Source organism: Aphidius gifuensis, linkage group LG3, assembly GCF_014905175.1.
Source record: "Aphidius gifuensis isolate YNYX2018 linkage group LG3, ASM1490517v1, whole genome shotgun sequence".
In the NCBI taxonomy this organism is placed as follows: domain Eukaryota; kingdom Metazoa; phylum Arthropoda; class Insecta; order Hymenoptera; family Braconidae; genus Aphidius; species Aphidius gifuensis.
The window spans coordinates 24,963,601-24,989,670 of record NC_057790.1 but is presented as its reverse complement, the minus strand read 5'-3'; the positions used below and the strand labels follow the sequence as shown (position 1 = coordinate 24,989,670).

Below are 26,070 nucleotides of genomic sequence, written 5' to 3'. Positions count from 1 at the left end.
AGCTGTGTAAAAATTGAGGTGATTTTCTTACAAGTTGTGATATAAATTACTCGTAAATTATTGTAAATAACTTAGAAAGCTACTTTACCGATAAATGTTTAGAAATTTAAATTTTAGGAAATTAGGTGCAATCGTTATTCGAAATTATTCGAAATTTCAAAGTCTAAAATTAAATCTGAAATTTACTATACAACAATTTTTAACAATTTATTTATTTTATAATTTTTTATTTATTATTATTATTATTATTACTATAGTTTATAACTACACAAGGCATTATTTTTTGTTTTTTTTTCAACCTTATACTACTATTAATTTTAAGTTAAAATTTACACTTTTAATTTTGTATTTAATTAATAAATCAATGGTGAAACAAAGGAGAGAAAACAAATATTTTTGACTAGGGTAAAATTATAAATTTTTTAAAAATTAATATTGTTAATATTTTTTATTTAGTTCTATTTAATCGAGTGAAAGAACTGACTCAATTGATGTTTGATTACGTTTTTGTAGTTTTGGACCTCCAAGATAACTCAAAGGATTACCAAAAGTTCGTAAATCATCACCAAGATGAACTTGTCCCATGCTAACAATTCTTGGTTTCATTTCATCTAAAAAAAAAATAATAAATTAATTACACTATCTAATTAAAAACAGTTTTTTTTTAATTAAAAATAAATAAACGAACCTGGAGTAGTTGCCTGAGATTTAGAAATTTGTTTTCGTCCATTGATCATTCTTCCCTGTAAACAAATTCTTTTTTTTCTTATAAACCCATGAAAAACACATTTAAAATAAATGACAATTTTCAATTAGCTATAATTTTAATATAAAATTATTGCATTTCATTCAAAAGCTCATTTCAAAATAATTCAAATGATTTTCTTTTTTTTTTTTTTATATTTTTTTATTTGACAAATATTATCTCTGCAAAAAATAACGCAGCCCAAAGCATTTCATGCATTTTTAAATTTAATAAATATTATTTTGTTTATAATTAAAAATGACAATTTAAAAAATACAAATTTGTGTGCAAAAAAAAAACAAGCAGTTTAATAATATGGTTTTTTTTTTCTTTTATCTTTGAGATTTTGACTTGTATAAATTAGTCTATAATTGCAGCCAAATAATTTTAGAAAAAATAATAATTATTTTTTAAATGTCAAATTAATTATTGGGTATATTTTTTTGTTGTTTTTTTTTTTCAATAAATGATACCTCTATAGTTGAAACGATCCTTGCGTTTCTTCCGGTTTTGTTATGGAGTTTAGGGGTATTACATTTTCCTCAACACTTGTCTTAGATTGACTCCTGTCAATTTGTATCTGTAAATTTCATTTACAGAAAAAAAAAAAAAAATAATAAAAAAAACAGAAAAATTGCAAGTATTGCTCAACATAAAAATTAAATTTTAATGAATGTGACTGATGATGTCAGTACAGGCCACCATAAAGCTTGTAAATAAAAATAAAAAAAAATTAAAATAATGACATATATTTAATAATAAAGCGTAAATAAATTGATTAAAAAAAAAAAAAAAATTGCTGTGACTAATTTAATAACATACTGCATAAATAAAATAAAGAGTTTTTTTCATATTTCAAATGAAATGTCATAAAATTGTTTTAGTCAAGAAAATATTTGAAATATGAATCTCTTATTTTTAAAATACTTAATTTAATTATAAATGATTATAAAATTATGCGTTATAATAGTAATAATAATTATTTGAAATCATTATGTGGATCATTAATTTTTTGGTACATCAAGTATTCTTGCTGGATATATTTCACCGTGAATACTTTCTGGACGTGGATTATGTTGCATCAAAGATCCACTAATGTTCATACTCAGTGGTCGTTTTAATTCATTGTTATTATTATTAATTCGACCACTGTTATTATCATGATAATGATGATGATGATGATGATGATTATGATTATCATTTATTATAAATTCATTTGTCCTTATTTCATTGAGACCAGTTACAGAAAAATTTGTTTCCAATAAACGCATTCCCGAAGGTGATATAACACGTAATTCACGTCTATCAATTGGCTGATGATGATTTCTTACCGGTGATGGTTTGACAAGTATTTCAGCTTCTCGATTATTAACATCATCATCAATTTCTTCTTCTTCTTCTTCTTCATCAGCTTGTTCACGTTCTTCAAGTTCTGGCTCTTCAGTTAAATCTTCCATTGACTAAAATTTAAAAAAAAAAAACAATTATTATTATTTTTAATTTTATATTATTTTTTTTTGTAAAATTTTCAAACATTTATATTCATTCTCAATTATTATATAAAAAAAAAATTATATATAGATTTTTTATAAGCTTAATGCGAACTTAAAAATTTCATTCATCATGCATTTTTATGTTTTTGTTTTAATTATTAAATAAAGCGCATAGAAGAGTTGATGAAAAATGAAAAAAATGGAAAAAAAAAATCTTTACAAATGGATTCAGTCTTGCAGATTTAGATGCGTTTCCATTATTTACCCCAAGGAGCTCCTTTTTTTCAGGTTCATCATCTGTTTAAATAAATAAATTAAAAATTTTTTTAAATTTAAAATAATAAATTAAATAAATAAATAATTTATTTTGAATTTTTTTATTTAAAAAATTTACCTTTGATATGAACTTTTTTATCATTAGTAATTTGTTCATTATTGGTTTCAGGAATTTTTGGTGGTTTAACATGAGTGCCACCATTTGGTCTTTTTTCATCATCAACATTTGTTTTAAATCCTACTGATTTACCAGATGATGGTCCAATAACAGAATTAGTAAATGTACCAGATTGCCAACGTGGTGATGTATTTTGAAGTGTTGTAGCATTTGCATTTGTATTATTACGAGTATTTCTACGTTTACGTTTACTTCTTGAACTTCTCACAAGTTCACATGTACAACAAAATATAATAATTGCAAATACACAACATACTCCAATAAATATATAAGTACCAGCATGTGTTTCTTCTTGTGTTTCATCATTGTATTGTGATTTATAAAGTACTCTTGCTGGTGGATCTTCAACCCATGCTCTATCACGACCCTGATGAAATAATTAAATTAATTAATCAAATGTAGTATTATAATAATTAATTTTCAATATTTTAAATCAACTTACAACACTGTCATTTCTTGGTGGTTCTGGTCCACGTGGTTGTGCATGGAAAACAGCACACTGAGCACTTCTAACACCAGCTGGTATAGTTGCTCTAACTGTTTCACTGCCTTTTTTTGTAAACAACATATACTCCTCCAATGGTTTCATCATTGCTCCTCCATTAATAGACACAACAACATCTAGAAAAAAAAAAAGAAAAGAAGAAAAAACAATAAAAACAATCAATTCAACAAATTATATATTGATAAATTAATAAATACTAACTGCTAAGACAACCAGTGTATCCTTTGTAAGCACTAAATCTTTGATCAGTCGTATTAAGACCACCAAGTTGTATCTCTGTAGCACCTGGTATTGTACCTAAACCTGCATGGCTATCATCATCACCAACATTTAATACAGGAATTGGTAATAATTGTACTGGATCACGATCAATCAACAATGACGATGTATTATTATCTCTAACATAATAAATACTATGTCTAGCACCATTTAAAAAATTTCTATCATTTAAACGTACACCATATGCTGAACCTTCACGATCTTCTTCAAATATTAATTGTCCCTCTGATGTTAAAGCAACTAATAAATAATAACTTCTTTTATTTTCAGTTTGTAATAATAATAATACTGATGTTCTTTGTCTTAAATCATTTGTTGAAAATGCTAATTGTACTTTAATTTGTTTAACTGGACCATCAAGTACAAAATCTCTTTGTAATACACTTTCACCACTAAAATCAGCACCTTTATCATCTGTACAATATTCACCAAAATATGATGTTAATTGACAATTACATGATGATTCTTGTTTACCAAAATCTTCAGTACATATTCCTTGATTTTTACATGGTACTCCATCACATTTACGTTGACAATTTGGTAGTACACCCTTGCTTCCTTCATGATTAGCTTCACTTGCTAAATTTGGTAAATCAACAAGATATTCACCAATCATAAGACCTCGTATACAACCAACATATCCTTGTATAAGTTGTCCTTCAATTCCCATACGTATTAAATTTGTTGGATCAAAACCACCAATATTTATTTGAAAATAATCCATTGGTGGTGCTGGTGGACGTTGTGGTGCAAGTACTTCTTTTTCTGGATTAATCCATGGTTTATTTGAATATGAATCCAATAATATTGGCACAACATCTTGTGTTATATTATGATTATTAACATGTAGGGTTGTTGTATTATCTGTTCTGACAATTGCAATTTGTACTGATATACCAGTATTGACACCTGTAATTATACAAAAAGAAAAATATTTTTGTATTAATTATCGAAACGACGAGTCACTTGATGGGTTCAGATCTTACGTCAGTCACTCAAGTGTCTCTTCGAATACGTCTTGGTACTAGTAGTAGAAGTAGTAGTAGTAGTAGTAGTAGTAGTAATTCCTTTGTAGAAGAAAACGCTTGCCCACCTGGATACTGGACGGTGATGTTCTTAATCTCGTTGCCAGCATTGAATAGATACACGATGCTCGTTCCATTTGATATGTATAGATGTACAAAGTTGTTTAGATGATCATTTGCATATAGAATCAATGAATGGGTATCATAAGTCCTCAAATTTATCAGTATGTTCTTCAACAGCATGCTCTTCAGTAGTAGCTTCTCCTCGACATCACCAGTTGCAAAATAATTCTTCTTCAAAAATGCACCAGGAAGTGTAAACGTCAATGCTTTGCTGTTGATATCTGAAATTTTTTTAAATGACAATTAAAATGTACTTGAAAAAATAAAGCAAAAATTTTAAATGATTTTTTACTTGTTTCACAATATGTTCCTTGATGTGCCCAACGATTTTCACAAACACACTCAAAATTACTCCATAATTCTACACATCTTGCACCATTTTGACATTTATTTGGTTGACAAGATGGTTTACAATCTTTTATTATTTCTGATAAATGAACAGACATATAACTGTGTATATCTAAAATTTCACCATTAACAACTAAACCACGGAAACAACCAATAAGACCTTGTCTAACTTCTGATGTTTTTAAATGTTCACTAAAATAAAAAATTGAAAATTACATTTAATAGAAAAAAAAATCAAGTTATATTCAACTTACGCAGTTGCACCACCAATAAACATTGAACCTTCAAATGGACCAAATTCTTCTTCAGCAAGTAAATCAACCATTTGAAAATCAGTATTAATCATAAATCTAACATGATAATCATTATAATCAATCCAAATTTTTTGCCATTCACCATTATTTAATTTTCTACGACTTTTAACTTCAAGTTCACGATTTGTTCCTGTATTTAATGTAAAATTAAATGTCAAACGATAATCAGATGTTAATGCAACCATAAATGATGGATAATTATTTCTAATTGGTGGTTGATATAATAATATTGCTTTTTCACCAGTTGTACGAAAACTAAATGCAATATCACCTTTACGCCATCCTGGTACTTCAATATATGATTGTGATGTTGTAAATGTAACAACATATTTTTGTGTATCTAAATAAATTATTACATTAATAGCTATTCAATCAAATATATTTATATAAATAATTTATTTATACTTACTTGTTTCAACACATTCAAGTGGTCCAAGTGTTATACGACCTTGTGCATCAGCTTCAAGATCTTTTTGTTGAAGAAAAACCATTCCTGTAACACCAAGTGAATTTGGACTTTCATAATATCCCTCATCTGATATCCATTTACCCATTGATACATCACAATTACAACTTAAATCTGGATTAATACATGTTTGATTTTCTAAAAATTAAAATTAAATTATTATATTATCTTTTAATATTACAATAATAATTATTAATTAATAATTGCTGTATATAAAATTAAACATACTTCCACATGGACAAGAGCCAAGATTAACATTTCCAATATAATCAATAATTGTTCCTTTTGAACCAAGAAACCATGATGCACTATTAAGTTCTAATGGTGCTTTGTAACAATCATATTTTATATATTGACTACAGTACAATGAATGTGATATTAATTCTTGTAACATTTCACCAGTAAATTCACGATATGTTATGTTAAATGAAAAATCTTCTTCAGCAATTGATCTGACATCAACTTGTGATGGTAAATTATGCTCGACAATTGTTTTAGTTGCATCTTCAATTGATTGAAATTCACATTTAACAAGTGCCGGTGGAAATCTTCCATTTCCATCAATATCAATTTTATATAAATCATCTTGAGTGTAACCAAGAAGTGCCAGCTCTTCACATGTTTTTCTATATTGTGCTGTTGTTAAATAATAAATTAAAAATATATAAATAGCATGTATATAAAATAATTAAGTAAATTAAAATAGATAAATAAAAAACATACTGAAATGACAATTTTTTCCAATATAACCAGTATCTGTACAATCACAAGTAATTTTATTTTCTTTAACTGAACATTTACCACCATGTTCACAAGTATTTGGTCTTGTACAAGGATCAACAAATTGACAATTATCCAATGCAACTTCACCAACAACTCTTTCAGTATTTATGATATATCTTGGTTCAATAATATCATCATTTATTTTGATATCTCTCATACAACCAACTAAACCAGCATCACTTTCACCATCACCAAGTATAACTCTATCACCAAGTTCAAATGTCATGGCAAATAATTTACCCTGTTTATGACGATGATCAACTAATATATTTAATTCACCACGAGTATAATTTAATTCAACTGCATGCCATTTTGTTTTATTATCAAGTGGAAATTTAACAAAAGCACTGACTGTTATATTTTCACTCAATACTGGAATTAATTGAAAACGAATTTCATCATTTATCAATCTTAGCTGAGAAAAAAAAAAAACAACAAATTAAATTATTGTAATTTTCGAAAATGTAAAAAATAGATTGTGAAAAATTTACCTCCCAGTAGCCAATACCCTGATCACTTTTAACATCACCAGATGCAACAACAGCAACTGGCTGTGAACTTTGAAAATCAAAATTTAACATTAATGAATGAGTTTTTTCAATTGGCCACCATATATGACTACCAGCAAATGGATAAGTTATTGGAATAACATTAACATCAGCTTCATAATATTCTGGCTCAAGTACACCAATATAATGTACCATTGGATTTGATTTTTTAAGCTCATAAATAATTGATTTATCATTGTAAAAAACATACTTTAATGTACCTAAAAATTTGCAATTATTAATTAATTTGTTTTCATATAGAAAAAATTAAAAACAATAAAATATTTACCAGCAAAATTATTAAAAGAAACAAGTCCTTTTTTCTTTTGTAATTCTGGACCACCACCAATATAAATTTCTGGATCAATAATCATGTATGAATTAACACCAGGTATTTCAAATACTTTAACATCATCATTTAGACCAACAAATACTTGTGAACCATTGTGAAATATTGTTAAATTATTCCAGCTATTTGATGATACATGATTACCAAGAATTGTTTTTATTTTTGAATCATTACCAAAATCAAGTTGTACATGAACTTTTTTTTCAATTATTGAAGCAGCAATATAATGATCAGTTCCATTTATAACTCCAGATGCATAAAAAAGTACTGAATCATCCCATCGTGTCTAATTTAAATAATAAAAACAATATTATTATTTTGTTTTTAATGATATTTTATTTTTAAATTTTACCTTGAACATTAAACTTATTCTGTTGACTGATGAATGAACACGATCTTTCCAGTCGTATACTCTGAATGATACATATGAAGAGCCTCTAAGTGTTAAAACAGTTGCAGCTGAAAATAATTAATATAATAAGCTTGTATTATGATAATAATAAATTTTATTTGCTATTAAAACTTACTGTATACATCACAACGTTCTCCTTCATATCTGGTACCAAAACAATCACACGTCAAACTGTTGTAATGATTTACACATTGACTACCAATAAAACACATGTTTTCTCTGGTCCAACATCTGAAAAATAAATCATCAATTGAATTATTTAAATCACTCGGTTAATTTTTTTGATAAACAATTTATATAAATATTTTAAAAACATACTTGTCAATACATCCTTCCTTGACATTTTCATGTTTTGTTGCAATTAATGGTTGAATTGGTAATAAATCACTTGCTGATTTACCAGAACTTAAAACCATGTCTCTTATACAACCAACAAATGATTCAATAATATATTTAACACCGTGTAATTTTTCTTCTGAGCTTAGCCCTCCAATTAAAACAACAGATGCAAGCTCTTCTGATACTCCATAATTAACAACTCGTTCAAGTACCTCAAGTGTTGTTTCTTCTTGTTTGTCATTAACACGAGCAATTAATTTAGCACCATGTACATCAATACGAACTAAAACACTGTGCCATTCATCACGATTTAATCCTTCACCAACAGTTAAACTTGTTGATTGTTTACCAAATACATGAACAACTTTTAGCTGTCCTTTTTCTACAATAACATAAAGTGCATAAGGATCAAGACTTTCTGGACGATCTTTTACGCTGTGATAAACCAAAAGACCATGTGGTAATTTTGTACGAAATTGAAATGATATTTCTCTGCATAATCTGAAATTAAATAAAAAATTATTTTAATAATTTAAAATAGCAATGATATATATGTTAAATCGTAAAATTAATTTTTACCTTAACTGAAAAGTTTTAATTCCAGGACCATCTAGCTGAATAAATGTATTACTTTGTGCAAACATAAATGTCTTATCATGTCCAGATTCCATAAATGTCAATTCCTTAAATAAATAAATAATAAAATTAATAAAATAATATAGAAAAATTAATAAATTAATTAAATTATAATTTACTTTTCCACGTTTATGTTTTGGAACTGGTTTTCTTGTTGGTTCAGGTGGAAAAAATGTTGGTAATGGAGTACTTGGTGTTGTTGTTGAAGGTCTACTTGTTGTTGTTGTACTTGTTGTTACAAAAACACTTCCTTTTGTCACCATATAAGGTGGTAATGTATCTTTAAATTAAAAATAATTTAATTATAAATTTATATCATTTTATTTATTTTTTTTTTAGATACAACTTACTATTTGGTCCACCAACGCAATAATGAAGACACTCTTGTTGTGAATGAAATCTATTTTCATTACCCAAACAACCACCATAAGCAAATGTTATACATTTTCCTGATGTTTTGTTGAATGACCATTTATGAATCCAGTGTTTACATGGTCCCTCATCAGTTTTAACAAGGCATCTATCAGGGAGAGTATAGCGAAGAGTTGTTGATGGTACTGTTGTACTTGAACTGGTTGAATTTATTATCAAAGACTCAGTTGTCATGGCATCAATCATTGTCGACATATTGAAGACACTTAGGATCACCAAGATCCTCCATGAATTGCTTGTCATCTTGACTCATTCAATGATATTCTAAACAATTATTTAAACTATTAAAATCATCATGTATTTGTGTGCTAAATTTTTATTATTGATCTTTTAAATTAACACAACAATTATTGTCTTTTTTAAAAATCTTTTGTGGCTTTTATTTTGACTCATTCAAAATTTTATTTGTTGATTTTTTATATTACAATATATTTACATAAAAAAAAAAACTTGTTATATACGTAACAAAATAAATAATAGATGAAAAATAAAATTGTACAAGCCAGGATAATAAAAAATGAAAAGATAATTTCTTCAAAAGTTAAGAAAAGGATCCTCATAATAGATAAGAAATTTTTAAATATTATTTACGGTTATTTGCTATTGAGAATTTTAAATATTCTTTTTGTTATTCATGAAGTTGGTGATCGCCCACCCATTAACCACACCAAAAGTTTAAAGTTATACCATAAGGATTTATCCGCCTCTTGCTTCCGGTCATTGGTAAAACTTTGATGGGTTTTAATGATAATACAAAATCACTTATATCCATTTATAATTTATACTATTTATTTCTTCTTCGAAACGATGTATACATTGTATTTTTATTCGAACAATAAAATATTAAATCAACCGGAAATAATTATTATATATCATTCATCAAATAAAAAAACATTAAACAACAACTATCAGTATTGTCGCATGAATAATATTACAAATAAAAAAATATATATTCAAATCACAAACCCTAAAAACATTTTTATTTAAAAAAATAAATGAAAAATTCATATCTATCTTTAAATAGAAAAAAAAAATAAAAATAAACATTGCATAGACCCTCTAATATAAAATATCAATATAAATACAAAATCATCATAAAACACCGTAAAAAAATTTCAGGTAAAAATATAATAACAATAATAAATCAAATAAAACCATAGAATAGAAAAAAATAAATATACGAAAGTTTGTTTATCACAAAACATATATTGATAAAGTTTATTGATAAGAATCATGACCTCGTATATTATATAAATAATATAAAAGATTATTTATCTTTTTATATTGTTATTATTATTTTAAACTTTTAAATTTTCACAGTGTGTTCATAAAAATAACGAAAATAAGAAGAAGAAGAAGAAGAAGAGTATAACAAAAAGAATTATCAAAAGTGTCCTGGGGCTCTTGATAAAATCAGGGGATGAGATTACCAGTATCAAGGTTTTGAGATAAAAAAAAATACTGACTGTGAATGAAAAAAGAGAAAAGAAGAATTCATGTACATTTGATATACAATGTCTCATGAAATAAACATGGGACAATTATCTGATGACTGATGAAACTTGATGGATTGGAATATTGTTGATATTCAATTGATGTGAGTTAATATAGAGTAAAACCAGTTACAAATAAATTAATAAAATTAAAAATTGTTTTTATAAACAACTTTTATTTAATTTGATTATTTTATTTATTTATTTATTTATTTATTTGCTAAGGTGGGACAATATTTTACAGCTCACAATTCATTGTAGTTTTTTTTTTTTTGTATTAGAAGATTGAAGGATGTGTATTCAAGAAATATATATATTATTTTTTAATGGCTCACTCACGTTTAGTCATGTGAGTCAATTTTCTCAGTCAGGCCCTTCCTCTATTTTTTATTTTTTTTATTGTTAAATTGGTGCCAGGGCCAACGTTTCTCTTGCTATCTCTCCAACACATTTTGCATGTTTTCTTTTACTATCGCTTGTCTTGTTTTTGTTACACCCAAAAGATCCATTTCAAATTATTTCAAATATAATATTATTTAAGGTGAAAATATATTTATTTATTTCTTGGAAATTACTATTTTTTCAATGTAAAATTGTGGATTTTTTTATTCTTTTTGTCAAGTATAATTGTCATGAATAATTCGACATTTCAAATGCTGGATAAATCTAGATATTTTTCATATGTGGGTGTATGTTTCTTCAGTAACAAGTAAATTACAGGATGAAATTGAATGATAAGTTTTTAAAAAATTTAATTAAACTTTATTAAAAATTTTTCTAAAAAAAATTAAAATAATAATTATCAATAATATTAGTTTGAAATTTTGCTAAAATTAATAACTCATTTGATAGAACTATTTTTTTTATTTCAAATTAAATTATTACTGTGAGGGTCATATGAAAAAAAAAAAAAAGAGAAAAATAAATCTGAACCTTCAAGATCAATTGCCAGACAGATTCACATCGTCATGACAACATCAATAAATTAAATCTACATCTAACTGTTAATTAAAAATGCAATTATCACAAACGTTAAACTAATTTAACTATTTACTTTATTGATTACACAATATATAAATATGTCTCATGATATTATAAAATTGAATATTATATTTTTTTTTTCATTTCGAATTGCTTGTGACACTATTTATCCAGGTGGTAAATTGATTTGATCTATGAGCCTTTCAAACTCTCAACTGCAATCATTCAACAAAAAAAATAAATCAAACAGAACAATAAAATAAATAGACTCAAAGAGATAAGACAAAAAAAAAAAAGGAAAAAAAATGATAAAAAAATTCCCTTTATCATGTATTGGAAAAATTATTTTGTTGTTTTTTTAAGGGAAATATTATCTTACTGGTATGCAAGATAAAAAATATATATATTAACAATTTTTTTTTTTGAAATATAAATAAGAAAATGAAAAACTATCAAATGCTCCAGATAATGAACCGGATGTGACGTCAGAAAATGGACCCCTAGAAGGGATTGAGTATATAATTTTGCTCTCTTTTTATTTAGTCAACTCTCGTCTACAATGTCAATTGTCTTTTTATTTTATTTCTTTATATATTTGTATTTATGATTGTAAATGTCAACAGTTACATATACTGCTGCCAGTTTAACTTGAACAAAATAATAAAATATTTATAATGGATTATTAAAAAAAGAGGTATCTGACTTATTTATGTCACTCACTTTTTAGCTCATGTGTTTTTTATTTATTCTAGCAAGAGATTTACGAGTCCTCAATACCAATTATAATTTATTAAAAATTTATATTTTTAAATAATACTATATTCATATAAATATTGTAGAATTATAATTGTATTTAAATGCCATTTTAGGTATTAAAAAAATTGTAGATTAATCGAATCGAAATAAATAATTAACTACTCACCTGATGGAAATTTTTTTTCTATTTTTTTTCTATTTTAGTAAATGTGAAAAATAATATTTATGGCAATATTCTAAAGGTATATACAGTAACTGCAGGAAAAAAATTAATCAATATATCGAGCAAAATGTGTGTTCTGGTTATGGAATTAAAAAAACTTGATTTTATGTTGAAAAAAAAAAAGCAAAAATAGGATTAAATAAAAATAATTTATTTATATATCCTTTGGGGAGATCTTTTTTAGCACGTTTTATATTTGAATAAGTTATATGTCGTTGTGTCGATAAAAAAATAAATAAGACAGTAAGATCAAGAGCTTCATCGTAATACGAGTGTTTGATGTGTATAGAAAGTTGCAAAGTCGGGGAAGTTTGTACAGCGGAAGTTGACCGTGTAAATTGAAACTAACAGAGTCACTAGTTAGATATATAAACGTGATGTGAATATTAAATAATATTTTTATTATTATTTATTTATTTATTTTATTACTAGCAAGTTTTTAGATTAAAAATTAACCAACAGAATTATACGTGACCAGAATCATCATGTCATCGAGGACAATGCCTTCGTAAGCACGCGACAATCAATTTTTAACATGCACATTTTATTTTTTTTTTTATTTGATTTTTATATACACTAATTCGTTGAATTTACTTTATTCTATTTTTATATTTATCAGGTAAACAATTTCGTTGTCGACAGGTGGAAAATTTTTTTTTTTTATATTTTTTCAAAAAATAAAAACTTGGTTTGAATTTAAATTTAAGTTTTATTGAAAAAAAAGGTGAGTCAGAGTCACGAGTTTAGTTTTTCTAATTCTTTATATATTACTGCATATAATTATGTAATTTTTTTTTTTTTTTGTATGTAAATTTATATAAAAGTCGATCAATAAAATAAAAGTCGTGTGACTAGTTTTTAAGCACGTGATTTTTAAAAAAATATAAAAATTATTTTTGCATTTTTCACGTAATCAACATAAAAGTATATATCGTTAAATTATTTTTCTGTATTTAAAAATTTATTTTAGCTTGTTATAAATTATCCAGTTAAGTTTATTTGATTTTTTTTTTTTTTTCAAATAAAAACATTTTTATTTTGATATTTTTTATTTGCTAATTAATAGAGTTTGTGGTTGATTATGAGATGAGTTTTTATCCAAGCAATTTGCAAATTAATTACAGTGTTAAATCACTGATGGAATGATTAATGACTAGTCATTTTACATCTCTCATGTGCAAATTTTAATAATTAAAAAAAAAAATATAAAAAACGCATAATAAACATAATAGTGTGATTATATTTTTCCATCAAGATTAATTGTTAATTTTTAAAATATAAATAAATATAATTATACTCACAATGTCATGCAAATCCAAGAGCTATTTGTCTCTTTTTTTCTTAATTTATCTCACTCGAGGCTAATCAAACACAGATTATTTAAATTAAAATAAAAACCGCACAAAAAAATGTATTCGAAATTATTATTTTAAAATTTATTACTTTGATAATTTTTATGATTATTAATTTTGCAATTAAAAAATGAAATTATCTGGTTAAATTTAGTCACTTTATCAGCACAATCTAATGAAAATATTATCAGAAAAGAAAAACTATTATTATTAATTTATTATAATAATAAAAAACAAAAAAAATTCAAAGAAAATTCGGATAATTTGAAAAAGAAAAAGAAAGCTTTTATTAAATTTTCAAATTGATTATTAATATATTTATTTTACAATTAATTGAATAATATTTTTCGTATTATTATTAAGTTAATTTAATAAATATTTACGATTTAGATGATTTTAATTTGTAATGTGCGTGGCGCGACGAAATCGCGCTCACGACTGACAATGTACTCCTGTGGACTCTTGTGACTGGTGTGTAGTTTGCCGGGACAAAATTGTCTTTAGTCTCCCCCTCTTAATTCACATCTATGCTTGAGTGCCCTAGACTACTAGAGTTATATTTTCTCTACAAAAAAAAATAAATAAATAGATTGCAATAAATTTTTAGATAAATTAAATGAACTATATAGTTCATATGAATTTTTGTGCACAATAATCAATTGTTTATTTATTTATTTTAACGTTGAAAAGAAAAAATTTGAAATAGTTTTTAAGAGTCGATTTGGAAGGATTAACATGACGCCTGATGAGTAACATTGACAATAGAATAATTGACAAATTGTTGGCTTAAATGCATCCGATTTATGTGAAGCAAAATAGGGCCGGGAAGACCAAATAAGAGTTGGAAGGTCGAATGGGCCCCGGGAAATCACAGCATAATTTATTAAATATATAAAAACTAAATAAGACAATTAAATTAAATATATTTTATTAATTAAATAAATTGTTTGTGGTATTTCCTTTTCACTGTATAAAATTTAATTGCAAGAAAAAATTTCAATTGCACTTTAAACAGACTATATATTTGATGATGGAATATTTGAAATTGTTTAGCTTTTTTTTTTATATTTTAATTATGGGATTTTGTGGAATTAGAGAAATCGAGGGATAAAATACTATAAAAAAACAATTAAACTTTGAAAGTTATTAAAAGTTTGAATGAAAATAAATAAATAAATAATGTCAATGTAAATATTTTGAGAATCAAAAAATGAAGATGAAAAGAACATACGCAAAACTTTTCATGATAAGTTGAGTGTTTAAATAATTTATACATTTGTATAGTGTATGAATTGTCACAAGTGAGACATGTGATTCAACTCTGTATGTCTAAATGATAAATTGTTTCCTGAATAAAAAAGACCTCGAGAAAACTTTTGTGTCACTATCATCATGTTGAAAAAACAATAATACAATTGATACCTACATATTTTTATTGTTTTAATATAAGCTTATTTTTTTAATTATTAAAACAAAATAAAATAACAATAAATGAATTTTAAATTTACACTAAATTATCATCAACATGATGAAAAAAATATATAAACATTATTTTTTGGCTTTTAAATTAATGAAAATTAGGAAGATTAGGAAGTTTTTTTCATTGCTAATAATATTAAAACAATTAAGAAAACATGTTAGAAATAATTTCTAATGTGTTTAACAGTTAAAACAGAGTGTAAGATCATTAGAGTCTTATGATCATCTAAACATTGCTAAAATATGTGACCTATAATATTATATTTTATTGCGTCATAAATTTACGTTGTTAATTTGTTTATAAATAATTTTAATTAATGTTAAATGTGCTATATTTTCATGTGTATTAATAAACATTAGAAAATATATTTTTTATAAATATTTATCATTATTAATAAATGTTTATTAATGATTCATTAAATATACAAAAAAAAAAAAAAAATGTAAAATTATTTTAAACTAATTGAAATTTCAAAAAATATTATTTTTTTTTTTTAAATAAATAAAGTAGATTCTAATTTTTTTTTTTTTTTTTTTCAAATAAATAAAATAGATTCTATTTTTTTTTTTTTTAAAAATATTTATCGTTGCTAATGTAAAAAACTAACATACCAGCTATAAAAAAATGGCGTCAATTAATTCCACAAGATCACACAGGATGGAGTAAAATCGTAAATAAATAAAAAAAAATAAAAAAAATGGGGAGAGAAAAAAATAATAATAAAAGAAAAAAAAAATTTATTGCTAAGAGCTCCGAGCCCAAACATATCACACAGTTTCAGATTTTCATAACTGGTTCAAGTGCATTTTAATTTATGTGTCTTGATGATAATAACTGCACAAATGTGTAAAAATAAATAACAATAATAAACATGTAAGTGAATATATAAAATAATAATTAAATCAACAGTGTATTTGTTAAATGTCAAATTTTAAGTGAACTTGTGAATATTGATATTTTGTGTGTTGTGATAAAAGGGAGGATTTTTTTTCATAAGTCCAGCTGTCTATTAGGCCCTCCTCAAATTGCCTCAAATCCAACACCTGTTAATAAATTTTTTAATTATTAGAATAATTTAGTAATTAGTGTTGTTACATAAAATTGGAGTCAAAAAATTGAAGTAAATTTTTTGTGTTTTGTCTAAAACTTTGAATTATCATTTTGATTTTATTTTATTTATTTATTTGTTGTTGTTCACAGAAAACACTTGATGACTTCTTGATGTACATATTATAATTATGTATGTATGTGTGCCGGGATTTAGATGACGTTATTTAAACAATAAAAAAAAAAATTCGTGCAAAAGTTTCAATGAATTTCATCTCACGCAATAACATAGTTCATGAATCATTTGAAGAAATAAAAATAATTATTGTTACTCATTGATAACAACTTGATGGAAACTGGATGATAAATAATAGCAATTTCTAATGAATGATTTTAGTCACTGGGTTTTATCTCCACCCTGACCTAGACGTTGATAAAATTTTTTGAAAGAAAGAAAAAAAAATTGCAAAAATCGAAAAAAAATCTCTTTTTAATTTTAACATTAATTATAAATTTACGAATACGATATTAAATTAATTCAATTAAGCATTAATGACTGTCCAACTGTTGAATTAAAAACCTAATTTTATTTTTTTTTTATTTTTTAATACTTATTTTTAGATTAACTGAGAAATTGAAAGACTTGTGCGTTTTAGACGTGTTTAATTTAATTTTTTTATTTTATTTTTTAAAGCTAATTTTCAAGGTCAATGGAGTAGATATTTTTGTTTCATAAGCATTATTCTAAATGTGTGGAAGTTTTAAAATGATACTTGAATCATTATTTATTTATGTTTTTTTTTTTCTTGCAAATTACGCAATCGTAATACGCATTGTTTTCGAATGTTTGTTTTTATTATTTGCAACCTGTTTTTTTTCTTCATGATATAATAATTGTCTTACTTAATTTATATATAATTTTTTTTCTATTTTACAGATTGTTTTACGATATTGAAAAACAAGGTGATTGATTAATTTAATTATATTTTTTTTTTTCTTTTTTTTTTTTTCGAAAATGTAATGAAACTTTTAAGAGGTTTCGTTTTTTGGCTGAGATGTATTACACAGCAATATCGAGAGATTTTCCTGGTGAATCTATATCACCCTACAAAATATCAAAGGTAAAAATTATTCAATTGTTTATTAATTATTATAAAAAAAATACCTTAACAATATATAAAAAATAATTGAACATCTTTAAATTCATTTATTTTTGTTTTTTTTTTGTTTTAAATTTATGTTTGAGCTTAAGATAAAATATACAATTGTTTTTTTGTTTATATTTTTTTGTTTGTTTATAAATTAACACAAAATAATTTGTTTGTTATTAATTGTTTATTGTTGGTTGTTGGATTTGTTTTTTTTTATTTTATATTTTTAAAGTTTGGTACATTGGAATGTCGAGGTAAATCATTTGTCAATGATACAAACTCACCGAGTGGTCCCTTACTGCCTGGTGAGATGAACCAAGGAGATAAAAATTACAAAGAACGCAAAGAACATCGTGATAAATATAGGCCACACAGAAAATACTCTGAACTTACACCGTCAAGTGTAAACACAAGTTACGATAATTATGGGTAATTATGCTTGTATTAATGCCTGGGCATTTTTTTTAATTATCTTTGTTTTTTTCTTTTCTATTTGTCCTTTTTTTTTTTCTAAATAATTTTTCATTATGTGAAGTAAATATTAATTGTTTGTTATTCTCTACTAATTGTTTGTTTATTGTAAATATTTTTTAAATAAACATTAAAATACTTTTAAAAATTTATATGAAAACGTTTTTTTTTTTTTCGTAGAAATTCTGTTTCGAGTAAATCAAATTCACTACCAGGAAGATGTAATACAAATCTGGAAGGTACTGGACCCTTGGTGGCAACTGGAATTTCATCAGATGATCTTGCAACACAATTGACACTATTAGATCTTGTTGTTTTTAAAGCAATTAAACCTGAAGAATTATCCAGTTGTTCGTGGAATAAAAAAAATAAATTACTTGTTGCACCAAATGTTGTTGATTTCACCAGGCGATTTAATCATGTGAGTTTAAATTCATCATCTATTGATGGCTGTTATTATTTTTTTTTAAATATACCTATATAATTTTCATCTATTATATTATTATTTTACATTTATTTCAAGAATTTTCAATTGAAAAAAAAATATGCGAGTGAAAGTGTCGGTATACTGGGTCATACTTAAACGACCTTTCTAATAAATTTTTATACACAGCTATTTTTTATATTAAATTATTAAATATTTTTCAAAACAATTGGTATTAATTGTTTTTTTTTTTTTAGGTAAGTTTTTGGACAGTACAAGAAATTTTAAATTTCTCATCACCAAAACAACGATGTGAAGTTATTGCGCATTTTATACGTGTTGCTAAAAAATTATATGACTTGAATAATATGCATTCTCTGTTTGCCATCATATCCGGCCTTCAAAGTGCGCCAATATATAGGTGAATGACTCACAGCATGATAACTTATATATACATTAATCATAACATTAAATATAATATTTTATTTAATTATAGATTAACAAAAACATGGTCATATTTAACAAAGAAAGATAAAGCATCATTTGATAAATTAGCTGAGGTATTTAGTGATAAAAATAACTGGATGAATCTTAGAGAACATATGTCAACACTTAAATTACCATGCATTCCTTATCTTGGTCTATTTCTTACTGATCTTGTTTACATTGACATGGCACATCCACCATCTAAAAACAATGACAATCATCAAAGAGCAATTAAAATGAATACTGTTTTAACTCGTGTTACTGTATTTCAAGCAAGTGAATATTCAACAATTACTGTACTAGCAGATGTACAAAAATATTTAAATTCTGTGCGTTATATTGAAGAGTTACAAAAATTTCTTGAAGATGATCATTTCAAGTGAGTTAAATAATATAAATATCAACAATTAAATTTGTATTAATTGTAATTTTTTTTATTTTAAAGATTATCAATGAAATTAGAGCCAAATTCACCAGTTGCATCATCAAGTAGTAGCAAAGAATCAGTGGGTGATGTGGCAACGGGCGTGGCTGCATTATCACTATCACCAGCTCGTGGTTGTGCTGGTTCATTGCGTCTTCATGCTGCATCAGCAGCAAATAAATTTGTTCCTGGTCATCGTAAATGTCGAAGTCTTGGCACAAAGTAAGTAAATATATATAATTTGTTTTTTAAATTAAAATAACATACATTAATGCTCAAATATTAATTCATAAAATTTTCTTATAATAATTTATATTAATTATATTTGTTTATTATTAATCATAATAACAATTAAACAATTAATATTGATAATAATAATAATAACAATATAATGCAGACAGTGTTTGCTTATTGTTAATTTTGCCACTGTTATTTTACACTATTTTTTTGCTATTTTAAAAATACTTGTGTATATAAATGTCAAATCAAAAAAAACCCTGTGATCAGGCTTCGCAGTGCGAGCCTTCCACGCAACTTCCATAAACAAGGATGCCGATATGGGACTAGCTTTGGAGCATCTGGGTGAGTCACGGTATCTCGATTCAGGGATTTAATACGGATTATAAAAAAATTTTTTAACAAAAAATAAATATATTATAAAAATAATATATATCCGAATATTTGACATCGTTGATTGGCTTTTTTTTATAATTTATATTATTTATTATTATATTATTTCAATCTACAAATAGAATCTTGTTGAGACGTTTCGATTTTTTCAATTTTAAAATATTATCAGTCATTCGAAATTAACACACTGACAATTTTTAAATTGAAATAAAATATATGAAGACTTATCCAATGTAACAAGTTGGATCGTCTAAACGAGACTACTATTTTTTTTTTTTTTTTGCTTCATTGTTTAAATTTATATACATGTTTACATTTATTATTTATGCACCTTGAATTTTAGGCATCGTGAATAAGTTCTGCATGATTATTAAAAATTATTTACCAAATTATCACAGTGTTTCTATCAAATGTCTTTATCAAATTTCAGGCAACTTTGTTATTTAATTTAAATGTTTAATTTTAATTTTTTTTGGACGAAAAAAAAACGTGTACCAAGATAAAGTGATGTAAATCATCGGCATGGGTTTTCACGAAAATTTGTTGTTATTATTATTATGATAAAAATTAATTTCCATAAGATATATTATTATTTATTATTTTTTATTTTTAAATTATATGTAGAATTATTGATAAATCATGCTTGCAAATAGATAAGATTTAATGTCTAAACACATCATCGATTATAATCAGATGACACTGCAAGAAGTAATGCAAAATTCGATGCTTGTGTCATTAAAATATGCATGAATTTATCAACAAGTCAGTAAAACATATTCATGTAATTGTAAAATATTTATTACTTATTGATAAACAAATAATAATTAGAATCATACATAAATATTTAATTTGTATTAATGAAAAATTGATTGATATAATTTTCAGTATATTTGGAAAATCAAATGGTGCTAATTTAGAGACTGGACAAATGACTGTTAGACATCTTTTGGATGATTCTGTTCTTGAAGAACCACATGTGGTATTGCCAACTGTTGATTTAGATCAAAATTCACCTTGTACACCTACTGATGCAATAAATGATGATTGCAGTCTTCTTTCACGAACAAGGTAAACAAAAAAAAAATTAAATAAAATAGTCTTTGTTTAATTTTCAATTGGAAAAATGGAATTTAATATATTTATATTATTTTTAGCACACTTCCTATACTACCATGTGATATTGATGGAGTGTTGGAACCACGTTGTTCAATGCAAGGGCTATTAAAAAGAAAAGTTATTTTACGTGATGGAAGAAAACCAGCAGTTACAACATGGCAAAAATATTGGATACAACTTTGGGCCTCGTCAATTGTTTTTTTCTCACCAAAATGTTTTAAAGGGTAAATTTTATTTTCCTTAAATTTTAATATTAATTATTTATATGCAATTTTATTATAAAAAATATGGCTAATGATTTTTTTTAAATGCTCAATCTATTTAGCTAGATATTTTTTTTCTTTTCAATAAGTGATGCAGCTTTTAATCTATGAAATATATTTAAATAAATACAAATAATCTAATTAATAAAAATTATCTTTAGGGGATTTTCTTTTATTTTCAGTTGTGATAGATCTGATTTTAAACGTGAGCCACATAAAATGGTATCAATACTTGGATGGATTGTTGAATCAGCTGATAGTATGTTTCATAAAGATTCATTTTTACTCACTGATCCTAATAAAGGTATGAATTAATATTTAATAAGTATAATATTATAATTTAATGTTTTATGAATTTTTTTTTTGTGTAGGAAATATCTACAAATTTCGAGCTATATCAAGTGATTTTGCTGAACAGTGGGTAAAAGAGATGCGAGGAATGGTACGTGGAGTGACTGAAAAAAAACCATTACCAGCAAATTTAATGTCTTTCGAGTAGTCGGTGTATTATCAACCTTGAATACGGTAAATAATAACATGCAGCTCTTAAAAATTAAATAACTCAAATAATATATCAAATTGCTGATAATTATTATTCGCCAAGCATGCGCCAATGCTTTGAAAAAATAATAACTTTAAAAAGATTCAAATACTTTAAAGGTAAATTAATTTTTTTCAAATGGACTAATCATTTTTTTTTTTTTTTATATAACAAAATGAAAAAATAAGCTTAAATAATATCAACCAACTTTTATTTTTTGCTTTGTACTAAAATTTTACATGAAATTTCTATTCGTTCAAAAAAAAAAAAGAAAAGAATTTCAATGATTTTGTGAAAAAAAAATGAATGATAATAATATTTGAGTTAGAAATTACATTCAGTCCATCGACTGATGTCAATTATATTAAAAAAAAAAAAAAAATTAATTGCTAGTAACCACTAAACAAGACTAAAAATTTATACAATAAATAAAAATATTCAAAATAATTTTTTCTAATAAAATTATATAAATATATATTTTTTTTTTTTTGCAAATAAATTTCACATGTAAATTCAAAACTGGTACTATATATTTAACAAAATTTAAAAGAAATAAAATTAATAACCATTATAAATAGTAAAATATAAAGAAAAAAACCAAAGGACCCAATTAATCTGCGATTTATATTGACTATGAATAGCAAAATAAATAAAAAAATAATGCTATTAGCTTGCCTTTTTTTCATTGGCATATCACTAGGCATTAATGTGTGTATAATAATAAACCACTCAATTTATTATTCATGACAAACATAGGATTATTATTAACAATACATACCATTTAAAAATTGACAAAGAAAAAAAATGAAAAAGAACTGTCTGCTCGAAATTTTGTAGTTTTAAAATTAATATAAGTATCGTTATTATTATTATTAATTATTAATTATTATTTGGCTAATTAAATGCCTATACTTGCATTATTTGATACTCAGTAAATTGTTTTTTCATAGTCCACTGACAATTTGACAAAGAAATAAAAGAGATTGTCATTGTTTTTTTTTTTGAACATATTAATTATTATTATTCAATGTTAAAGGCAATAAGTCATGAATTAATTATTATGAAAATATAAAGAATAAAAGAGTCAAGTGTGGCTCATTTAATCTTAATACACACATATCATTTTTTTTTATTATTATTTAAATAAATAAAAAAACAAGTATGCAAGAAATAAAAATAAATGATCAATAAATTAACAACAGATGTTGAATAATATTTGCACTAAAAGGCTGACTGAATCATGTTATTAAAATTAATTTATACGACTTAATTGTTATTGAAAATTCAATGTTCTATTATTGATAAAAAAATTTTTTTTTCTATTTTTTACTACATGATGATGATGCCAAAAAGGAAAAAGTAAAAGAAAGTAATGTTTTTTATATATATTTTTTTTTTTTGGTAATTCATATATTAATTAAGATGGAATTTATTTTTCATTTGAATATTAATAATTACTCATATATTTATGAATAATGAAATGGTTGTATTGTCATTCACTTTAATTGTTAATAATTGAGGCTTTTTTTTTTGTATAATTTTAATTTTGTTGTAATTTAATTTTTGTATATTGCTAGTCTTTATTTTTTTTTACCCTACAATATTATAAATAAATCCGAGCATATTTTGACTAAAGTATCTGTAGACTGATACATTATTATTATGAAAAAAAAATATATATAAATTTGCTTGGATTGTTTTTAATAACACAAGTTGAATTTGATAATTTTCCTATTATCAACAAGGTAATATGTTGATAGAAATTTGATGATAGAAAAAGAAAAATAATAATAAATCAATAATATAATTGAATATCACCTGAATAATTGCAAATCACTTTATTTTTTTAAACTAATAATGCAAAGCTATCAAGTTTATTAATATTTATAAAATGAAAAAGAAAAAAAAAAAACAATTTCTAATGCAAACAAGTATTTTATCAATTATTTATTTTACCTTAATTTATTTTTTTTATATTTAATATGAAGTGTTGATTTATTATAATTATAATATTATTTAAAATGGACAACAGAGAGCTCCAATGTCATTGAGATCAATACATTTTTCATCTGTTAAACAAACATTTCTTTCTAAAATAAGTTGACGTAATTCTTCTTGTTCCATATTGAAACGAGCCTTCACCCAGGCATATAGATTTGTCGTAAAATTTTCAGGTACATTTAATTTCTAAAACGCATTAAATTTATGTTAATTATTATTTATTATTGTCAAGATGTTTAATATTAACCTGAAATTTATTTATTCGTTCTTTTTTTATTCCCAATCCATCGGGATAAGGAAAACTAAGACTTCTTTCTACACAAGTGCAATTTTGATAATAACCATCACCAAGTGAATAAGCTAAAAAATCTTCACGTTCTAAAAATAAATAACAAACATTTTTAATTTACATAAATTATTTATTAAAATTAATTAATTATTTACCGTGTAATGGTAGAGAAAATAATGTTTTTTCTGCCGAAAGTGGCTGATATAAAAAACTATCAGAAGAAAAAAAAAAATCAAATAAAATTATGAAAAATATAAATAACATTTTAAATTAACTTTGATATTTAATTTTAATAGTAACGTTCACATCAAATGTTATTTCTCAAATGACCAAGAGTTTATTTAAAATGGTATTTAATCAATGTCACATCAAGTCCAAGTTATTTAACGATATTTTTTTATATCAATTATCCACAATTTATTAACACATAGTTATCAGAAAATCTTAATCCCATTTGACATTATTATCAAGTGATTCATCACAAAAACACGGAAATTATCAGCTTATTTTTATTTTATACATTTTTCATTTAATAGTTTCTTTTATATTAATTATTATAAAAAAATTATATTACTATTTTTTCACTTTGATTAAAGATCAATCAATGTAATTGTAATTATAACTGTTATTTTTTAGTTTAAATATATTATAAATTTTTATTTTATCTTGTACAAATGATAATATTCTTGAAAACATTTATCAGCCAAACGAGTCATGGTCATAAATAATCATTATCAAGTATGAAGTCACAAAAAAAAAAAAATTAAATACATTTTTATCAAATGATAAATATATATTACTTTTTTTATTTACAAATAATTTAATTTTTATATTTGTTTATCATTATATAAATTGTTATTTATTAAAAATATTAAATTTTTTTTTTTTTTTATAACGATAAACTACTTTGTAAATATTGACGTTTTTTTTTTTGATGAATTTAATTTATTATTATTATTTTTTATTGAATTAAATAAAATTACTTGCAACTATGTTATTTGTAAATTGTTATTTTATTTATTTTATATTATTATGAAAGTGAGAAAATTTTGTTGTAAAAATTAATCAAGTTTAACCGCCAATTAATTTTGTGCACAAGTTGCTGAGGTAGTCTCTAGGACTTTACTTCATTCTCAAACACCCTTTATAGCCTCAAAGTTCACCAAATATACAAAATTATTAATGAACATGTGAGATACAACTATGTTTGTATCTTTGTCTTTGTATCCTTTATCTTTACTACTTGTATTTCTCTTTATTTTCATAAACAACAAATATATATTCACATGTACTGACCATGAAGAACGTTCTGGTTATCTCACTTTCTCATTAAGACGTTAAATATATCATGATAAATGATTTACACATTTCTCCACAAAAAAAAAGTAAACTAAAATAAAATAAAACAGATAAACGTAACTTAAAAAATTAATGTAATAGAAATAAAATAAAAATTATTGAATAAAAATAAAATAAATCCATAAATGTCGTACTGTTTTTTTTGCCCAATTTATCATCTTGGATTGAAAAAAAAATACTAATAAAAGATCAAAATTCAAATGATCAACGAGCCAATAATAAATTCGAAAGTTTTTGAATAAATTTGGCTGATTAATTTGCTCGTTAAGTGGATATATTGGATCGAAGATGAGCTTGGTCATGGTGGAACAAGGATAATGTTTGAACTGGTT

At 24.3% G+C, this 26,070-nt stretch overlaps 3 protein-coding genes across 16 annotated transcripts; 1 reads left to right on the top strand and 2 right to left on the bottom strand.

Moving 5' to 3' along the window:
• Positions 1-205: 205 nt before the first annotated feature.
• LOC122853187 lies at positions 206-14,521 on the bottom strand. 6 transcript variants are annotated; one of them, XR_006373897.1, is made up of 24 exons: positions 14,440-14,521; positions 14,006-14,065; positions 9,170-9,515; positions 8,939-9,099; positions 8,763-8,866; positions 8,163-8,684; positions 7,960-8,075; positions 7,785-7,891; positions 7,373-7,718; positions 7,027-7,304; positions 6,476-6,950; positions 5,981-6,388; positions 5,696-5,890; positions 5,227-5,626; positions 4,917-5,164; positions 4,570-4,845; positions 3,399-4,385; positions 3,135-3,313; positions 2,633-3,059; positions 2,459-2,535; positions 2,077-2,205; positions 1,219-1,325; positions 689-743; positions 560-611 (listed from the first exon to the last, which is right to left on the bottom strand). XR_006373897.1 is itself a non-coding variant. In XM_044153493.1 (23 exons), exons 3-23 carry the CDS (start codon positions 9,492-9,494, stop codon positions 463-465), a joined length of 5,964 nt encoding a protein of 1,987 aa, XP_044009428.1. In that variant the 5' UTR covers positions 9,495-9,515; positions 14,006-14,065; positions 14,440-14,521; the 3' UTR covers positions 206-462. The 6 variants fall into 6 exon arrangements, 5 of the variants coding, with proteins under 5 accessions (XP_044009428.1, XP_044009424.1, XP_044009426.1 ...); XM_044153493.1 differs by lacking the exon at positions 1,219-1,325 and having other exon boundaries at positions 206-611; XM_044153489.1 differs by lacking the exons at positions 560-611; positions 689-743 and having other exon boundaries at positions 1,273-2,205.
• Positions 14,522-16,277: 1,756 nt separating this feature from the next.
• Positions 16,278-24,036, top strand: LOC122853188 (ras-specific guanine nucleotide-releasing factor RalGPS2-like). Of its 9 annotated transcripts, none has more exons than XM_044153495.1 (12): positions 16,278-16,409; positions 17,521-17,704; positions 17,967-18,163; positions 18,386-18,626; positions 18,887-19,050; positions 19,126-19,494; positions 19,561-19,761; positions 20,047-20,121; positions 21,055-21,237; positions 21,324-21,509; positions 21,731-21,852; positions 21,920-24,017. In XM_044153495.1, the coding sequence occupies exons 2-12, from the start codon at positions 17,639-17,641 to the stop codon at positions 22,045-22,047; spliced, it is 1,932 nt and encodes a 643-aa protein (XP_044009430.1). In that variant the 5' UTR covers positions 16,278-16,409; positions 17,521-17,638; the 3' UTR covers positions 22,048-24,017. The 9 variants fall into 9 exon arrangements, with proteins under 9 accessions (XP_044009430.1, XP_044009429.1, XP_044009433.1 ...); XM_044153494.1 differs by having other exon boundaries at positions 21,710-21,852; XM_044153498.1 differs by lacking the exon at positions 20,047-20,121.
• A 69-nt stretch (positions 24,037-24,105) lies between these two features.
• LOC122853190 lies at positions 24,106-24,643 on the bottom strand. Its single transcript, XM_044153506.1, has 3 exons — positions 24,535-24,643; positions 24,338-24,468; positions 24,106-24,276 (listed from the first exon to the last, which is right to left on the bottom strand). The coding sequence occupies exons 1-3, from the start codon at positions 24,641-24,643 to the stop codon at positions 24,106-24,108; spliced, it is 411 nt and encodes a 136-aa protein (XP_044009441.1).
• Between the last annotated feature and the right edge of the window lie 1,427 nt (positions 24,644-26,070).